The 18,587-nt window shown below is 49.7% G+C and overlaps 1 protein-coding gene and 1 long non-coding RNA gene across 3 annotated transcripts; one reads left to right on the top strand and one right to left on the bottom strand.

Moving 5' to 3' along the window:
- The first annotated feature begins 314 nt into the window (after positions 1–314).
- Positions 315–11,072, top strand: CCNE1 (cyclin E1). Of its 2 annotated transcripts, none has more exons than XM_019644024.1 (11): positions 315–422; positions 535–622; positions 836–904; positions 4,755–4,900; positions 4,984–5,119; positions 8,341–8,487; positions 9,067–9,162; positions 9,430–9,504; positions 9,610–9,721; positions 9,814–9,971; positions 10,442–11,072. In XM_019644024.1, the coding sequence occupies exons 1-11, from the start codon at positions 403–405 to the stop codon at positions 10,562–10,564; spliced, it is 1,170 nt and encodes a 389-aa protein (XP_019499569.1). In that variant the 5' UTR covers positions 315–402; the 3' UTR covers positions 10,565–11,072. The 2 variants fall into 2 exon arrangements, with proteins under 2 accessions (XP_019499569.1, XP_019499558.1); XM_019644013.1 differs by having other exon boundaries at positions 9,370–9,504.
- Positions 11,073–11,177: 105 nt separating this feature from the next.
- On the bottom strand, positions 11,178–17,508 carry LOC109383500 (uncharacterized). The gene is made up of 5 exons (XR_002124198.1): positions 17,370–17,508; positions 16,580–16,689; positions 15,118–15,217; positions 14,257–14,386; positions 11,178–11,571 (listed from the first exon to the last, which is right to left on the bottom strand). It is a non-coding gene; the product is annotated as an uncharacterized LOC109383500 (long non-coding RNA).
- Positions 17,509–18,587: the final 1,079 nt, after the last annotated feature.

Below are 18,587 nucleotides of genomic sequence, written 5' to 3'. Positions count from 1 at the left end.
AGGCAGGGTCGCCGGGCGCCCGGAGGCGTCAGCGCGGGGGGCCTGGGCTGGGCGGCTCGGAGACGGGCTAGGAGAGGTGCTGAGGGGAGACCGAGGCAGCCCGGGCGCCGAGGGAGGTGAGGGGCCGGCAAGGGTTTCCGGGACGCCCGGGCCCCCCCGCCGCCCCCGCCCCAGGTTCGGGCCCGGTATCGCGGGCGGCTGACGGCGCCGCGGGTGACAAGCCACCCCGGGCCCATCGGCCATTTTCCCGACCGGCCCGGGAGGCTCCCGCCGCCGCCCGCGCGGGAGGGGGAGGGGTGTCCGGGGCGGGCCGGCGGGCTCCGGTCCCCGCGGCCGGCCGGCCTCACCCTGTTGCCCCCTTCGTGCCCCGCAGGCCCCGGGCCTGATTCCGCGCCCTGCGCCATGCCGAGGGAGACGGAGAGGTGAGTGGCCCGGCGCCTGCGGGGAAGGGCAGGGCGTGCAGCGGTGGGGGAAGGGAGGTCCCGGATCTGGGGGCAGCTCACCCTCAACCTCTGTGCCACCCTGGCTTTGCAGGGATGCCAAGGAGCCGGGCACCATGAAAGAGGACGGCGGCGCCGATGTCTCCGTTCGCTCCAGGAAGAGGAAGGCAAACGTGGCCGTTGTGAGTACAAAGGAGACAGGTGGGGGAGGATGGCCCCGTCATCTTACCTGGGTACCAGACTGGGCTCTGCCCACGTGCACTGATGGAGGGCAGCGGAGGGGTGGTCCGCGTTTGCAGAAATAGCGCCCGGAACCTAACCAGCCTCCCTTCTCTCTTTTGTGTTTTTGTCTTTGGGATGTTTGGTGTGTTTCCTTGGGGCTTGTTTTATGTTAGTTTTTGCAAGATCCTGATGAAGAAATCGCCAAAATTGACAGGACTGGGAGAAGCCAGTGTGGCAGTCAGGTAGGTTCCCTTGCCGGCCGGGACTGAGCGGAGCGCCTCCTGCGTTTCCTGGGCCAGCTGGGCCTCACGCCGTCTTGCCTCTTGCTGAGCTGTTTCCCTGTGGCTGAGCACCGCGCCTGTCAGTGGGCACTGACCTCTGCCAGTCTTGGGATCCCGGGAAGGTCCTGTGTTGCAAATAATGTGCTAATGTCTGGAAGAACCAGAATGGACATCAAATAACTCAGTCCTCTCCTTTTGCCCTTGAGGAAACTGAGACTCAGAGGAAGAAGTGAACCCAGAGCCCTATGCAAGGCAGGGGTGGGGTCTGTCCTGCGGCCTTGTCTCTAGTCTGGTGAGCTGGGAGGAGGGCTCCTGACACAGCTCTCTGGGTAACTGTGAGAAGGGGGGTTTGTGTGTGTGCATAAGAAAGGCTTCTCTCCCACCCACACTTGTGTTTTTCCCTCCTGGTGCCGAAGGACCGCCCTGGGCCCTCCTACTGCCTTTAGGTCAGGTTCAGAACTCCCCCCACACTTCTGGAAGTTTTTCCAGCCCCTCCAGCAGTTACCTACCATGTGGTCACTGCTGTCTGGGCCTCTGCCTGGCCTCAGTCAGAGTATTAGTGGAACATTCTATGTAATGATATGTGTGTTTCAACACTTTTTTGTTGACTAGCTCATTTCTCCTGCCCCTCCTTCATGGACTTCCCGCCAAATTTCCTGCATGCTCATGATATCATTATAATATCAGAAGTTCCTGGCAGAAAAAGCTTGTATTATCTGTCTACCTCCAGAAATGGCTGGAGACTGTAGTTACGGCTCCAGCAGGGAAAGCAGCCTCTCTCCAAACCAGCGATCAGGCCTTCTGACCCGAGCACAGATAAACCTGAGCAGAAATGGTGTCTGGGCGGAAGGCCGTGGTCCTGACCAGATGGGCATTGGGTGTGGCATCAGCCACGGCGCGTGGGAGAGTGAAGGGCTTCCAAGCTCTGGGCCACTCTGTTTGCAGTAAGTGCCCCGGCACGGAAGACCCTATTCATTAGCATTTGTGGGGTGGCTCATTGAACAAGGGGTTGATGGTTTCCTTCTCTCATAGAAGAAAAAAAGACGTCACTTTGGGAAAGGAAATAAGATAGTGCATCCCCAGTTCTTTCCTTTTTCACGTTTTCAAACCGCGCAAGTTGATTTTTGTGAGTATGAGAAAATGGACCTCTACTTTGAGAAATGCAAGATTGGTTATTTGCTCAGCTGTGTTTTGAATTGAAATTTCCACCTGAGGTGAAGCAAAGCTGTCCATATTGAGCTCTTGGAGCTGTAGGTAATTTTAATGTCTGTTCACACGGATCCCCAAGTGGCACCTGGGCTGCCTAGACGGAGCTGTGGCCCTGTCCCTGGGCTACGGACAGTTGTGATATGTGAATAGCCAGACTATTTCCCACTGGAAGGCATCTTCGTGGTTGTCCAGAGATTAATGACAACAGGTTTCTGCACATTTTGAAAATTATCCACCCGTTTATCGAGCAGTCACCTTGATGCAGACTCATGAAGCTAGAAGTTTGGGGTAACACAACCTTTTTGCCTGTTAACTACCCAGAATGACACAATTACCATGGGTCAGCCCGAATAACAGCCTTGAGTGACTTGTAGCCATCATGCCACGCTCCATGCAAGCTCCAAGCTCCAAGCTCCATTAAGACCACAGGGAACCTTTGCCTCTTACCCTGGGCCTGTCTTAATGAAAAGAATACCTTTTATCTTAAGTCCACTTAATACATCCATTTTGTTGTTTGATTTTACTGAAGTGGAATCCTGGACTTTCTGTTAGTTACTTCTCAGAACATAATTTTGCGTAACGTAGTTGTATTAATTAAAAGTAGCATAAGGAGTCAGGGGTGGTTAGGAATCGTCGCGATTGGTCTCTTGCTATTACCTCACTCCTTCTTAAAGTCAGACTGATCTTGCTTCCTTTGAAACATGTATACACTCCAGTGACAGGACACAGACTTATACACTGGCTCCTGGAAAGGCCAACTTTGGGAACCATGTGTCTGCTGGTGGGTCCCTCAATTTGTGAGCTGCAGGCTGGAAACCGCTACTAGTTTGTACTCAAAGGCCTGCTCTCAGCCATCCAGCCGTCCGGCTGTAGAGGGTGGTATCCAGCTTCTGCCTTCAGAACTAGAATTCATTCTTGAATGAAGAGCAGCTAAAGCAGTTGTAATGTGACCCTTTTTGAGTTGAGGAAATGCTCCCAGCACACTGCTGGAACTAGAAGAGGAGGCTGCCCTCCAGCAGCTGTTGGCAAGAGCTGTCGTGGTTAATTTGCTTGCCCAGTTCTGTGCACGTTGCTGGAGAAGGGCTCGGTCCTGCTTTGCTCTTCCCAGGACCCTGAAAGTGCTGTGGCTTCCTCTGAAAGAGGCTCGTGTGCTGTGACAGCCATCCTGGACCATGTTTTTCAGGTAGATTTAGAGCCAAGTTTCCATGGTCATGTATAGTCATCTCAGAACATTAATGATTTCTCTGCTTTCGAAAAAAAAAAAAAAAGAATGCCATGAGTGTCAGACTTTCAAAGTGCTTCCACACTGGCAGGATTGTTACCTGCCATATCTTCAACAAAATCACTGTTTTATAATGTACAAAATCAGTCATATACAGACAACAGAAAGGAGGTTGCCAGAGGGGCGGAGGGATGAAGAAGGTGAAGGGGGTCAAATCCATGGAGACGGAAGGAGACTGCACTTTGAGTGGGGAGCCCACAATGGAGTATTCAGATGTATTATAAAGCTGTACACCTGAAATTTATTTAATGTTATTAACCAGTGTTACCCCGATAAATTTAATAAAAATGAATCAATCATAGGCTTCTTTTTAGACTAGGACAATAAACAGAGCAGCTTTAAAAAGAAAATTTCCTAAATGGCAAAATGACCTTGGTATTTTCCAGATATTGAAAATTGAATAACAGTAGGTATCTGGAATCTTTAAAAGAAAAGCCTGTTCTTTTGGTTTTTAAAGATGGTTATTCACTTATGAGTTGAGTCTTACTCAGGTGCAGGGCTTTGGGGTCAGGATTCAGAGGTCTTCAGGGGTATCTGTGCTCTGTCTCCAGAGTCGTCTTAGTAGAACCTGTGACCGTTGGTTGATTGGGTTTTAACGGGGCAGGTGTTCTTTTTGTCTTGTTTTGAGTTAAGGAAAACAAAAGGTCCCCATTATGTAATATCTTTGGCTAGTCCTGCGACCAAAGGAAGATGTCACATTTGATGTGACATTTTGTTTTAAAATGGGGAGACTTTAATTATAGATGGCAATTTACATTTGTGATCTTTTATACTTGTGAATGTGGAGTGCTTGTATAAATACTTCTGTTGTAAATTCTACTATTTTCAAAAAATTTTTAGTTGTACTTGATAAAAAACAAATCTTTGAGTTGTGACTACGTAATCCCACAATGCACTTCGGTAGTCATCCCCAGTGTCTCACTGTGCTACAAACGGATTCATGTGTATATATACTTTTTGGTAATCTAAAAGCTGTTTGCATTTCGTCTTACCCCTCGTGCACCCATTTTGCTGCTCAAGCACCACATATGATAATGATGATGTGGACGATAAAATACTACTGACCTTGTAGTTTTCTTCGATATTTCCTCCATGGACTCCTACGCTGTGATAGCAGTGAGCGAAAGCTTGGGGTCATTACTGTGGCTCTTACGCATCCACGCCATCACCATCTTAATTTAGGCCAGAATATCTATTCAGGCCTGGAACTTGCTCTCCAGTGTAAAGACATGTTTTGAATTACTGGCTGTTCTACAAATCAATGAATGTAAAAAGAGCTGCTTTGCATCAAACCTTTAAAAACATGTTTCTCCTTTCCAGCCTTGGGACAGCGGTCCAGTGAGTGAAAGCCCCTGCTCCCTGATCCCCACACCTGACAAAGAAGAGGACGAGCTGGTGTACCCGCACCCCACGCACCAGCCTCACAGCGGCAGGCCGGCCCGAGCCTCCCCGCTGCCCGTGCTGAAGTACGTGGCTGCCCAGTGCCTCCCATGCGCCCATGGCCACTGGTGTGTGTGGCTGACCTGACCCCTGTCTTTTGTTTTTGTAGCTGGGCAAATCGAGAGGAGGTCTGGAAAATCATGTTAAACAAGGAGAGGACGTACCTAAGGGACAAGCACTTTTTACAGCGGCACCCTCTCCTGCAGCCGAAAATGCGGGCGATTCTTCTGGACTGGCTGATGGAGGTGAGCTGGTCTCCCTGTTAGCGGGAAGCACCAATCCTTTCTAGAATCCTTTGTGCTGTCACGACCTCCTCGTGAGTTTGATCCCACTGGCGCGCTCTGAGTCTCTGAAGCTGTGGCACATTTACTACCATGGTCGAACATGGCTTGCATAAGTCCTTCAAAGAATTTCTGAAGTCTCTTTGTCCATTAGGTACTTTTAAATTGGCATCTAATGTTTTTCATCAGAGCTTCAACAGTTGCAAAGGTCTTTCCCAATTAACTGTAAAAATTGATATTTGATCTTTGTTGATTAAATTGCTTTTAGACATGTCCAGTAGAATGCAGGTAACAGCTTTTCGATAGCCACTATCGTAAGTTTTAAAAATATATGAACAATAAATAGAAGAAGAGAAAAGAAAAAAAAAGAGAACAAGCTTACCTTTAACAGAAATCCTACATTGTTCCTTTTTAACTAACAAGATGTATCGGTCAAATCTTTTTTTTTTTTAATTGGGTAATTGGGGGGATGGGAACAGTGCTGGGGAATTGGGGGAAGGGGAACAGACAAGTTGCTGTCGTTTTGTTCTTCAGTCTAGTTGTGGAGGACGTTGCTTCACTGGCCCAAGTTGGCACCATCATTGCGCTCTTCCTGGGTGAGGCAGATCAGTCGCCGGCTTCTGGACGGCCGCTCACTGCGGCTGCTGGCTGCTCACGCTGGCTGCTGGCTACACACGGTAGCCCATGGCAACCCACTGCCACAGGGGCTGCAGCCTACGCCGTCACCGACGACTCACAGCAGCCCAGCTCCAGGTTGAGCTGCTGTTCAGCATCTTAGCTGTGGAGGGCAGTGTCACTGGCCCTCATATGTGGGATCAGAACCGGGGCCCTCTGGCGTCCCAAGCCAGTTCTTAACCATCGCACCACTCGGCCGGCCCCAGTCAAATATTTTATTGACCACAGTCACACTCCTGAAATAATTGGTCAAAAGAACAAGTATTACAAATTGTGATCGATAATTGTTAATCATAGAAAAGTACTGTTGTGTGGGCCACGCACTTCTTTCTGGAGGGACTCAGCAGTGCCTTGCTTAGGGACACTCCCTGGACACCACCTGTAAGCTGTGGCTGAGTGAGAAGGGGGCTTTCTTCCGTGACGTGGAAGGTCATCTCGCCAGATGGGTTTTACAAAGGAGTCCATGTGGGAGATGAGTGTGAACACCTGTATTAAGCCAGTTGTGCTGTGCTCATCCTCCTATCAGGTCCCCTCTGCCACTTGTCATCTGTGTGCCTTAGGCAGGCAAGCCACTCAGCTGGGAGCCTCGGTTTTCTCATCTGCACCGTTTTCTAGCAGTATTTTCCATGCAAAGTGTATGCGGATTAGAAATAGTGTATATGAAGTGCCGCTTCCATAGTGGGCACAGAAAGATGGCTGTTTTTTCATTCTCACTTTGCTTTTCTTCACTGGGACCTGGAATGTCAGTGTCAGCATTTGCTGTCTGAATTCCTTGGCAGAGCCTCGTAAGGCAGCAGGCTCATGTAAGATGACGGGCCTTGTGGTTGCCCAGCAGGCACGCGGCCCTTCCACGCCCCTTGGGACATTGAGTCCTTGCAGCACCGGAAGTAGTGTGCTTCAGCCTCAAGCTTCAGCTCACAAGGTGTTGGGACTGAGAGGTTCTATTTTATATAACACAGCGGATACCATCTACTTTGGACGAATGCGTTTCTCTGAAAGTCAATCAAAGCAGTCAGTAATAGCATTGAAAAGATAGAAAAGAATGGTGACCTTTATGTCGTCAAGGAGCAGAACTGGAGTTCACAGCTCACAGGCAGGCTTGTGTGCAGTGATGTTAAGTTCCTCAGCCCCGCCAAGATATCCCCGCGGGAATGGTGACACTTAGGCTGTGCACCTGCCGTGAGCTGGGCGAGCGGGGCTGAGTTTGTTCCTCAGAGAACAGGTCCGTTTCACCAATCAGACTGTAGTCGTGTTACTTTGTAAACACGACTCTAACTATGGCTTCACCTAAACTTGACAATCTGGTTGACTCTTGGTCCCCCCCACCCCACTCAGTCAAAATTCCACATATAACTTCTGACTCCCCAAAAACTTAACTACTAATAGCCCACTGTTGACCGGGAGCCTTATCAATAACAAACAGCTGCTTAACACATTTCGTATATTATATGTGTTATGTACTGTGTTCTTACAATAAAGTAAACTGAGAAAAGAAAGTGTTACTAAGACATTCACAAGGGAGAGAAAACACACAGTACTGTACGTATTTATTGGGGAAAAAATTGTGTATAAGTGGACCCATGCAGTTCAAACCCATGTTGTGAAGAGTCCACTGTACTCTTTGGCAACTAATGGAATTTTCTGGTAATGTTCCATTTGTCCTTTGTGGGTGCCTTCTCTACTTGTTAACCCTGTGAAGTGTACTTAGCCGGGATGTCCTGTTCAGGAATGGCCGGTTTATATGCACAGTATGCTGATGAGGTGAGGTCTGATATTAGCTTGGTCTTTCCCAACTGCATCATATACACTATTTTGCCGTTCCTCCAGCAACCCTGTGTAGTGGGGAAGCAGGTGTTGTCCTAGTTTTGTCCTTGAGATAATCTGAGAAAAATGGGTGTGTCCAGATGAAAGCCTAAACGAGGACCTGGGTTTCTGAGTTTTTGTTTAATGCCTTTTAAAAAAGCTTTTTCGGTTAAGAGCTCGCTCAGGAGTGCGAGTTCTGAGCAACAGCAATTCGAGTCCCGGCCCGAGCTGAGCAGCCGCTGAGCTGCCAACGGGTGGCAGGATGGCTCAGCTATATATAAAAAATAAATCAATAATAAAAAAGCTTTCACTCTTTGTGACTAACAGTGCTGGAGATCGGTTAATCTTTAAGTAAATATATGTTCCAGCTTTTAAACTTTTACTGATATATCCTAGTTGTGAAAAAAACGTTAATTCTTTCCTCAAGTCATAATGAAACTTACAACAGGGCCACCATTCTTTGAGAAAATTCCTAGTTTTTCTGTAAAAATGCTGCTTTCCCCAGGCTGTGAACATTTGCTCTTAAGCAGTTCTTATGGCCGAGTCCCCATTTGTCACTGCTTGTGCCTAGGGACAAGCAAGGTAACCGCCCTTTCGGGAGAGCAAGTTCTCTGGATTTGTTAGTACCGCCTGTAGCCAAAATTTGTGGATTTTGTCTTTCCTTTTTCCTCAAGTAACTTTTCTAAACTTACTACATGTCTTTTCAGGTGTGTGAAGTCTACAAACTTCACAGAGAGACCTTTTACTTGGCACAGGATTTCTTTGATCGATACATGGCCACACAACAAGATGTCGTAAAAACGCTTTTACAGCTTATTGGGATTTCATCTTTATTTATTGCTGCCAAACTTGAGGTAAATGATTTTCAAGTATCTGTTATGTAGCACATGCTTTTTCTTGAGCTCCACTGAGAGTAGAGGACAAGGTCAGCTATTTGTCTATAATGCATATCCTGAATCGTTCTTATTTAATGCTTTCTAAAGTTAAGACACGTGCAAAAAGTGCTAGCAATTAACCAAGGAGGGAGAGAAGCAGCGAGTGTATAAAATGCTTAGGTTGATGTTACTTTCAGTAAAAACATTAAACTCTGACCTAAGAGGGTTAAAACTTTGGTGTGACTGGAAAGGTGGATGGGCCCAATTTTCAAACATATTGCCAAAGGTATTGAAAAGGTGAAAATTTCAAGAATATTCCCAAAGAGTGAAAGTTTGATGGAGCAATCGATCGATTGATTGGTGAGGGTGGATGTGTCGCTTCTTTCATAGCCAGTGCAGCCTGGAGCACCGGGATGGCGCCGGCATCTACCCCTTCGTCGCGCCCTCTCCCTTCCCTTCCGTGCCCACATACTAAGAGGAACAGTTAGGGTGTTCATTACAAGTGTAGACCGAGAGCTTGGCTTTCTGCTAGTGGCGTCTTCCTTCCGTCTCCTTTAGGAAATCTATCCTCCCAAGCTGCACCAGTTTGCATACGTTACAGATGGGGCTTGTTCAGGAGATGACATTCTTACCATGGAATTGATCATCATGAAGGTAGGTTTCAAGTTAGATTGCCGTCCTTTTTTGAATGCACATGTCACGTCTTCATGTTCAGTATGAGTGCGTGTGGCTGGGTGTTTTCCAGCTGGACATTGTGGCATGGATCCCGGCCGCACTTGGAGCCCCATTAGAGGACAGAGGGGAGCAGAAATGTCGTCGTCTTTTCTGAACCGCTGGTCTCTGTTCTCTGTTCTCCCTTAGGCTCTGAAGTGGCATTTAAGTCCCCTGACCATTGTGTCCTGGCTGAATGTCTACTTGCAGGTTGCCTACCTAAATGACGTGTATGAAGTTCTCCTCCCGCAATACCCCCAGCAGATCTTCATCCAGATCGCAGAGGCAAGTGGCCCACGCCCTCCGGGGCGCCTGCTCCGCCAGTGGGCCCAGCAGCTCCGGAAGGGGTGTGTGTTGCCGCCGGTTTCAGTGTTCTCTCCTTCTCTGTAGCTTTTGGATCTCTGTGTCCTGGATGTTGGCTGCCTAGAATTTTCCTACGGCGTACTTGCTGCTTCTGCCTTGTATCATTTCTCTTCATCTGAACTGATGCAAAAGGTTTCAGGTACGTTTGCTGTCTGGTGCCTTCACAGGTGTGTTAACCTTACAAGACAGTTGTTGGCCTCAGGTTGAGCCTAAGGTTTATTTTCATTGCAGGGTACCAGTGGTGTGACATAGAGAAGTGTGTCAAGTGGATGGTTCCATTCGCCATGGTTATAAGGGAGACAGGAAGTTCAAAACTGAAGCAGTTCAGGGGAGTCGCAGCTGAAGATGCCCACAACATCCAGACCCATCTGAACAGCTTGGACCTTCTGGTCAGTACTTGTCCTTGTCCCCACGCGGATTCTAAAAGCTGCCTAAATTCCTCCTCACTTTCCTTCAGGCAGGCTCCTGAAAGCCCAGGAAGACCCCAATTCTTTTAATTCCTTGAAAAAGAAAAGTGGTCGATAGATGCTGCATTCAAGTATCGTGTAGAGCAGTGATTTCCAGATTGTTCTTTGCAGTTTTTCCCCCCTCACCTCCATAGAAAAAAATCACTCAGTATACACATTGTCCCCCGTTTTATTTATTTATTATTTATTGGGGAACGGTGTATTTTTTCCAGGGTCCATCAGCTCCACGTCAAGTAGTTGTTCCAATCTAGTTGTGGAGGGTGCAGCCCAGTGGCCCATATGGGATCTGAACCAGCAACCTTGGTGTTCTGAGCCTGTGCTGTAACCATCTGAGCTAACGGCCGCCCCATGTTCTCCCCTTTTAACCCTCCTCACTTTATCCTCATCAACAGGACAAAGCCCAAGCAAAGAAAGCCATCTTGTCTGAACAGAACAGGGTGTCTCCTGTGCCCACTGGGGTCCTTACCCCGCCACCCAGCGGTAAGAAGCAGAGTGGTGGGCAGGGAACAGCGTGACGCTGGCCTTCTCCAGAGACAGTCGTGCGAAGTGCCTGCCCCAGTCCCGTCCGTCTAGCCGTCTGCTGTGGCAGAGGCCGCGGTGGCAGCCGCGGTGGCTTTCACAGACGTTTCATGGAGGGACGCTCCCCTCCCGCAGCTCCCCTTCCTGTGGATGGCGTTGGACAGGGAGGGGCGTCCTGTCAAGCGCCAGGTGCTCTCTCAGCGGGTCAAGTGCACCAGCCGCCTCCAGAACACCGACGACGAGTGCTCCAAATGCTGCTAAGGTCGGTGCACCGGTGACACGCCTGGACGCCGCGGGCCGCGTCAGGGCGCCTCCCCGCGGTTCTGGGCTGGCTGTGCCCCGACGTGGCTGGGAGGGTCTGGTGTGGCTCCGGCAACCAGCTGTGCTGGGCCCGCCCTTCCACGTTTCTAGTTGACAATGTATAATGCCTTTTATGAACTGTTGTTTTGTAAGTGCTGCTATGTCTATCCGTTTTTTAATAAAGGTAACACTGTCTTTGAGACAGCTGGTTTTATGAGCTACGCCTGGTAATTTAAGTTAGAAGTCAACCTGGAATGTGCTACGTCAGGTTCCCGTTTTGAACTTCATGCTTCTCGAAGCTCAAGCCTTTCAGCAAATATATTCAAAAGAAAACTTTGGAAATGAGCTTCAGGTGCAGCCTGACCTGGGCCTGAGCTTCGAGTGGGCATTTCTCCCCCAGCACGCTGCACGGTGCCTTACCCAACTCTTAACCTAAAAGATTCTTGTGTGGAGGACTCGCTGACATAGTAGCCTTAAACTGTGCTTTGGAGAAGGAAATGCAAAGGCAGTTCTATGCAGCCATGGCCGTGATGCCGGCGTGTGACCTGTGCCCGGCCGTGGATGGCATCGCTGAGCGTCCTGCTGATCACTGCCCACGCCAGGCCTCCTGTGTCCAGTTCATGTGGCGTTCTGTTGGACATTCTCAAAGTGTTGGCCTTGTCAGGTCTTCTGTTTCACTTTGTCACGATGCTTTGGCGGGTGTCTGGGTTCATAAAAGGGAGGGTGAGTGAGCAAATAAATACGCTTATTCTCAACTTGGTATTTTATCTCATTTTGTAAAAAATCTGTCGGAAGTAGAAAGAAAATAACCAAATCTCATTTATTGGGTTGTCAGAAAAGTCATGATGCATTTTTGCAAAGAAAAACAGAAAAAATATGTCATGACTTTTCCGACAACCCAATACATGAGTTTGGAGAGTGACTATACTTTTTCACATTGTGATATAGTTCTGACAAGTTTTAATCCAGTTTCCTAAGAAATGCATTGTAAACCCACATGTAATGGTATTTAGTCAAATGTTACACCTAGCTAATTATTACTTCCATCTTAGGCAGTGATACTCTCACCTTAAAAAGTGAATTTTTAATGGTGATCATTTGTAAGTGACTTGCAAAAATCCTAGAAGTTAATTTACATTTGACATTTTCTTTGCAAAATTATGGCACTAAAAACATTTCATCTTCAAAGTTTTATTATAAGTTTGAGGGCTTGACAAACATGAGGTAACACTGCTTGAGAAGCATGTTTGAGGTAAACATGAATTTATAGATAATTTGGCAATCCATCATGCTGCAGAGTGGTAGTGGCTATGGGGCAATATGACTGCCTTACAGATAAAATTGTTGGAATGCTGCATTTCTGGAAGTCTGTTTTTGTAAGTGGCAGTGTTACCACAGGCAGCTCTTAAACATCTGTGCTAATAGAGGATGAGTCCCAAAAGGGTAAGTGACATAGTAATCAATATTTTCTGTGCCTCTGCCAGGAACCGAAGAGCCACTGGTAAGTAAAATCAAGTTTTCCCCTTTAAGGAGCGTCCTTCATTTGCTAGTCAGTACAAACTTCCGCTCTGGCGACCCATTTCCCAAGTCATTTTCATTCTGTAACTCGGCTGGAACCAGCTGAGGCCAGGTGACAGCACACAGACCCTGGGGTGGAAATGACAGGGCTGGTGAAGCTGGGTGGACAAATGCAGAGATGTGTGAGCAGAAAGGACCCAGAGGAGGCGATGTGGCCACAGTCTAACTTCTGTTAGAGATGGAGACACTGAGCGTGACTTAACTAAGCACCCATGAAGACTTGTAGGATTGTGGCAGATGCCCCACCTCCCCGACTCGCACCCCAGCTTATAGGCTTCGCCCCCAGACCTCAACACAGCTGCTTGCATGTCTGCCTCAGTGCCCGAGAAAGAAAACGCGTCTCCAGGTGGGGCGGTTAAAGGTTTTCCTATGCCATCTTCCTGTGTGGAGCGTGGACAACTTACGGTGTGTGGAGGTCATGCAGGTGCTTTCATAGCGAGTGCGGAATGAGTGATGCTGAGGTTCATGCTAAGTTCTGGATGCAAGGAAGTCACGTCGTGAAGCCCTTTAAGTCCTGGAGCTTAGAGGGAGAGACTCTTCTCTCCAACTTAGACACAAATGAGATTGGAGTTTATTTGGGCAAAATTAGGCTCCCGCTCAGAGCTGGGATGGGAAGAAATCAAATCTGATCATGTCTAGTCTTATTTACCCAACCGCGCATTCTCCAACCACATTTTGGAATTCCAATCACATTTATACCTTGGACATTGTTAGAAGACTATTTTTATCCCTGCTGTAATCATCTAATTTGCTGATTACGGGTCTTAAATTGCCACAGAGAACTCAATTTTTGAAAGAATTGTCCTGTTTGATCAAATATGTTATTCAAGCAATGCAGTCATTTGTTCCACAAGGTTACCTGCCAGGCAGAGCTACCCAGGAGTAATGGCATTAGGAGCCTACACTTAAAATCGCGCATTAGCTAATCCGCCTGTGACAATAGGGTCTTAAATATAATTTGCCACACATTCTTCAGTTCCTGTGCTGACAGACAATTGCATTTCGTATTCAGTGAGCATAGGTTTTTCCTCCCTCGTTCCGATTCCAAATTCAACTCCAGAAGACTAATGTGCTCGGTTTCACAGGCTTACCAGGCACCGCCCACCTGAGCCTCAGACCAGAGAGCAGCGGAGTCCTTTATCGAATAAACCCTCCTCCCGCCCCCTTTTAAATCACTTTCCTGGTCAATGCCAACACCCCAGGTCGTGTAGCATCCGAAGGTGCTGAGGGTCAGGTCTGATGCCAGCTTCCCAAGTATGCGTGAGGCGCCTCCCTCGAGGCCCTGATGTGCGCTGGGCGCTGCCAGTGCTGGAGGCCAAGGCACCACGGGCAGTGGGCGCGCCCAGGCGAGCCAGGGAGGCTGGCGAAGTGGAGCCTCATGAGGACAGTGCCACGGAAAGGCGAGTCACGGGGCCTGCATCCTCCCCGGCGGCCAGCGAAAGTGGTCACGGGTGGCATGGAAGAAGGTGGGAGATGAGGCAGAAGCGTGGACAGAGCACGCGCCACAGGGGGCTTTGGCCTGAGGTCCCAGCGGCAGGGGCAGTGTTTGTGACGAGGGCAGTGATGGCTCAGAACCACACTGCAGGCCGAGGAAACAAGGCCAGGCTGCCTCTTGGCGTCATGGGAAATGCCTGTGCAGTATGTGGGGGGCAGGACGAAAGGCAAATGGGGCAGCAATAAAAATGTGCTGCGTCAAAAATAATTTCCAAAGGGCCGTCCTGCGTGCTGGCCCGCGTCACTCCTCAGGCCACGGTGATCCGGGCTGCTGCGCCTCCGCCTGTCACCCCACCCACAGCAACTGGACCCTCACCTCCTGCAGACACCACGCTGTCCTTGGTCCACACGATGTCCTTTCTTCCGTGGGCACTGGGTGCAGGACCGGCTCTGCCACGTCCCAGTGGGACCCTGGGCACCGTGCTTAACCTCTCCAAGCCCAGTGACTGTGTGAAAGGGGATGGTACTATCAGCATTTATCCCATAAAATTAGGGGGACACGCAGCGGGATAACGCATAAAAAATGCTCACACAGTGCCTGGCACATTAAAAAATAAGAAGAAGGGGTGGTCGCCAGCGTGGTTGTCGCCGCTGCCGCTGCTGGCGGTGGTGCTGAGACAGGCAGGCATGAGCGCTAGAATGGAGGGCACGTGCTGTCCCAGCAGACAGGCCCTGGAGGAGAGCTCTGTGGGCAGGGCTCCCTGGGTGCCAGCACAGCCCAGGGCACGTGGCACTTGCTCTGAGGTGTCCTAGCCTCCCCCACCCCCACCCCTGAACCTGCTCCTTCCAGGTTCACCCCCACCTCTCTCCTCCCCTTCTCGGGCAGCTTTCTTGAAAGTGTCACATACACCTACTGGTGTCAGGCTCCTCTGGTGGAGCTTCTGTCCCCAGGCGCCACACCCTGCCTTCCCCAAGGCCACCGAAACCTGCCATGTAGCTAACCTAATGGCTCCCTGAAAACTTCATCACACTTAGCGCTGCTGACCCCACTTCCCTCCAGAGGCTCGCCTCTCTGGACTTCTCCCCTGCCCCCGCCCCACCCCACACACCAGGTGGCATTCCTTCCAGGTCCCTCCTCTGCTCAGCTTAAGGTGAAGGGGCCACTGCCCAAGACCTGGCCTGGGCAGCCCCTCACTGCCCAGCCAGCCTCACCCTGGGCTCTCAGCAGCAGACTCACCGAAGGTGCCTCCACCTGGCCCCTCTTCACAGCCATGCACACTTCACCATTGCTTATGAAAACTCCTTACTTCACCTTCATATTCTTGTGAAAATGGGAACTAGCAACACAAAATAAACATGAAATCACTCGATGCACACGTCACCAGGGAAAATAAAATAAAACAGTATCCTTTCGCTCCCATCAGACTGGCAAACATTTGCAAGCACAGAAAATAATACAGTGACTACCCGCGGGCCCATCACCAGATTTGCCAAATTGGCTTCAGGTCAATTTTAGAAGAAATACAGTATTACAGATAGAGTCCAAGTCCCCCTGTCTCCCTCCCAAATCCCAAAGAAATGGCCTTTCTTTCCTCACAGGAAACCACCACCCGGAGGCGTGTGGATGGTTTCCAGACATACTTCCACGCTCGTGCCATTTATATTTGGATCCATAAGCAATAGGTTCACAAAAAACACTTTGGGTGTTGTAAAATTTCACACAAATGGGACCGAACCTTACACACCATCATACCACTTACTCTTTCAACATTATTTTCGAGACTTTCCGTGTTGGTACAAGTGGCAGAGTTTTCTCCTGCATGAATGCGCCCAATGTATGTATTCCCTCCCCTGCTGGCCCACCATGTTTCCAGTGTATTTTTCACCACAAACAGATCTGCCATCAACATGTCGTGCACATGTATGCCACGTGTGTGACTCCTCTAGGGCACATTTTCGACGTGGACCTGCCTTGTCCACGGACACATGCTTTGGAAGCTCCGCCAGATGTGGTCAGCGGCTCCCCCAAATGAAGCCAACTTCTACTCTCCGCTGGGGAGCCCCGGCCTCCCACCCCTGCTCCATACTTGGCATGGCCGACCTCGCTGCCCATTAAAATCGCTATAATGTAACTTGACTATTTTTCCCCTGATTGTGAAAGTGAGCGCGTTTGTTATAAGAAGTTAGAACACTATGAACGCTTACAGCATAGAAACTGAAACCCTGCAGAGATGCCATTCTTAGCAGCTTGGGTGATAAAATAGTGTAGATTACTCCACAATTTTTTCTTTGCATACACTAAATATGAATAAATGAAAATATTTGGTATCTTTCTACAGGCCTGTTTCGCGCAGCTGTACCACCTCTAAGTAGTTTGAAGTGCACATGCACACACAAGCTCACTCCCTTGTTGTTTTTCAGTGACGGCCTGCCAGTCAATTTCATCGCTTAGCACATCACTTCAGGGCGTGACACGTATCCGGTGCTGGTTAAAGATTTGCCCCGTGAACGAACAGATAGGTGGGCTGAGTCTACATGTGTAGTCACCTTCACTAAGCTTTTTACTTTTCCATGCCCAGGACGCAGGCTGTCTTCCACTTGCAAAAGATCAACGTTAAGATGGAAAAGCAAGACATTAACAGGAATGGTTCAGGTCCAGTCTCTGTTCTAGTGTTTTTCTGAGAAAAGAAGCCACACACCATTGAATTCCAGCTTCTGGAAGGGTTGCAAGGGTAGGCTGACACTGGGCTGAGCCCAGGCTCCGAGCTACACAGGCAATCCATTTCCCCCAGGACTGTGACAGGCCAGCCTTAAAAGAAAAAACAAATCCAAAGTTAACATATTCCAGCAGTCACAACCTGAGTCATCTAGAAAGTTCTCTGTGCCCCTCGGTGTGAGATGATGATTTGGTCAGTTCTGTGTCCTCCATCCATCCGTCCCAGAGACTGTCCAGTGGTGATGGTGGTGACAGTCCCTGAGACAGTCAGGATCAAGTATAGGCTGCACATCGGGACTGCAGGTCGGTTGCTGCCGTGGGGTTTCGTTGTGTTTGGGCATCGAAGGGGTTTTCAAACACTGAATCCAACCCTTAAAACTTGTGAGAGCTCACACACATACGGCTCCCCTCTCTGGGAGTGGCGGGCAAAGCCCACGCCCTGCAGAGCACCAGGGGCTCCGCCATGCCCTGCCTCGCTCTTGAGGCCCTTGCTGTTCCTCCTCACTGAGGTGCTGCAGAACCTCTTGAGAAGACAGGTGTTTCTTCTGCCTGTGGCTCTCAAAGCTGAGAAAACGGTGTAGATCAAGGAAGCAGAATATTTCAAGGAAAGTGGCAGGGTAGCATATTTCTCCCCGGGTATGCAGAGTATCTGAACATGTTCAATACTTGGGACAAAGCTCTGTGCCCTTTACCCACCTGGCTCCTGCAGGTGTTTGAGTTTCAGATTCCTGGATTTACAGGCGAGTCTGTGGGGCTTTCAGATCATCACTTACCCACTCTGGGCCTCCGGTTCCTCCTCTGCCCAGTGGGCGGGCGGGCCGCAGTGTGTTGTGTTAGCGTGCTTCCAGGTGAGTCCAGCCTCGCAGGGTTAAGAGCTGCTTTCTGTTTCTCTTCAAACTCTTGTCCTCCAGGTGGTCATGAAAGACGAAAGACGAGGTTGGGGTGTTTTCAGGCTTGCAGTTATACTTTAGGGAACTCCCCTGCTTCCTGTCATGCAAAGGAGGTTTCATTTCTCTAGAAGTCAGGAGGGATGGGGGCAAAGACAGACTGGTAGGCAGGTGGGCTGGGAGCCTGCAAGGAGCTGAGAGCTGCCCACCTCCCCTGGTCTTCCAGGCCTCCTGGTGCCCCTCAGGGTGACCTTTGACCCTCAGCCCATCAAGGGCAAGTCAAGGCCAGAGGTGGGGCAGTGTGACGGCAGGGATGTTGCTGGAAAAGTGTCCTACGTCCAAAGGCTGGTGCCTGGTCCTGCCGGTGACCCTGCACATGGTCCTGGGTGGCAGGGACCTTGGGCTCCCTCAGAGCTTCAGCCTGGGGACAGCCTTTGTTCTTCCTTGAATGGAACCCTGCACTGTGCTGCTGGAAAACCTTCTCCCCAATTATGTCACCTTGGCGGAGAAAATGGAGGCATCAGAAGACAAACTGCAGCTGAAAATGATGAGTTTCCAGGTCGCGGCCGTGATTTTCTGAGCTGCTCATTCCAGCGGCCCCTGAGCGATGGCTCCTCTGCGGCCAACAGGTGATGCAGATGCCACTGAAAGAGTCCCGCCCAGGACACAAAGGCAGGCGGGGCGGGTTTATTGATGATATTTCTTTTATCCTCATAACAATGGGTGTCAGTAATCGACACTGAATGTGCCCAATTGATGCTAATGATTTCATCCTTTTGCTTCTGTTAAAAACAAAAAAGGCCTGCCCAAGCTGGTCAGCCCCAGTGTGAGCCTGGAACCCAGCAAGGCCCTGGAGGCTTCCGCTTGGATCTTCTCCCTGTCCTTTGTGCACCCTGGCTCTCCCTGGCAATGCCAACAGCAGTCATGCCTGGCAGTGGCCATTCGCTGGGTGCCCAGGCCCTGCGCCCACCCTCCTGCATTCTGCTTTGGAGTAATCCCACAAAGGTACTCTGACATGGGTGATGCAGCCTCTGTTTGGGCGGAGTCACAGGCCGTGTGTGTGTGTGTGTGTGTGTGTGTGTGTGTGTGTGTGTGTGTGTGTGT

Source organism: Hipposideros armiger, unplaced genomic scaffold, assembly GCF_001890085.2.
Source record: "Hipposideros armiger isolate ML-2016 unplaced genomic scaffold, ASM189008v1 scaffold_4, whole genome shotgun sequence".
Classification (NCBI taxonomy): Eukaryota; Metazoa; Chordata; class Mammalia; order Chiroptera; family Hipposideridae; genus Hipposideros; species Hipposideros armiger.
Note: the sequence above shows the minus strand (reverse complement) of the source record. Positions and strands in the feature narration are given on the sequence as shown.

What these genes read in the sequence shown, in the direction of transcription:
- CCNE1 (XM_019644013.1), top strand. Translation starts at nt 403, where the DNA reads ATGCCGAGGGAGACGGAGAG. An exon ending in TTCTGGACTGGCTGATGGAG is followed by an intron (nt 5,120 to 8,340) that starts GTGAGCTGGTCT and finishes ATGTCTTTTCAG; the next exon opens with GTGTGTGAAGTCTACAAACT. An exon ending in TCTTCATCCAGATCGCAGAG is followed by an intron (nt 9,505 to 9,609) that starts GCAAGTGGCCCA and finishes CCTTCTCTGTAG; the next exon opens with CTTTTGGATCTCTGTGTCCT.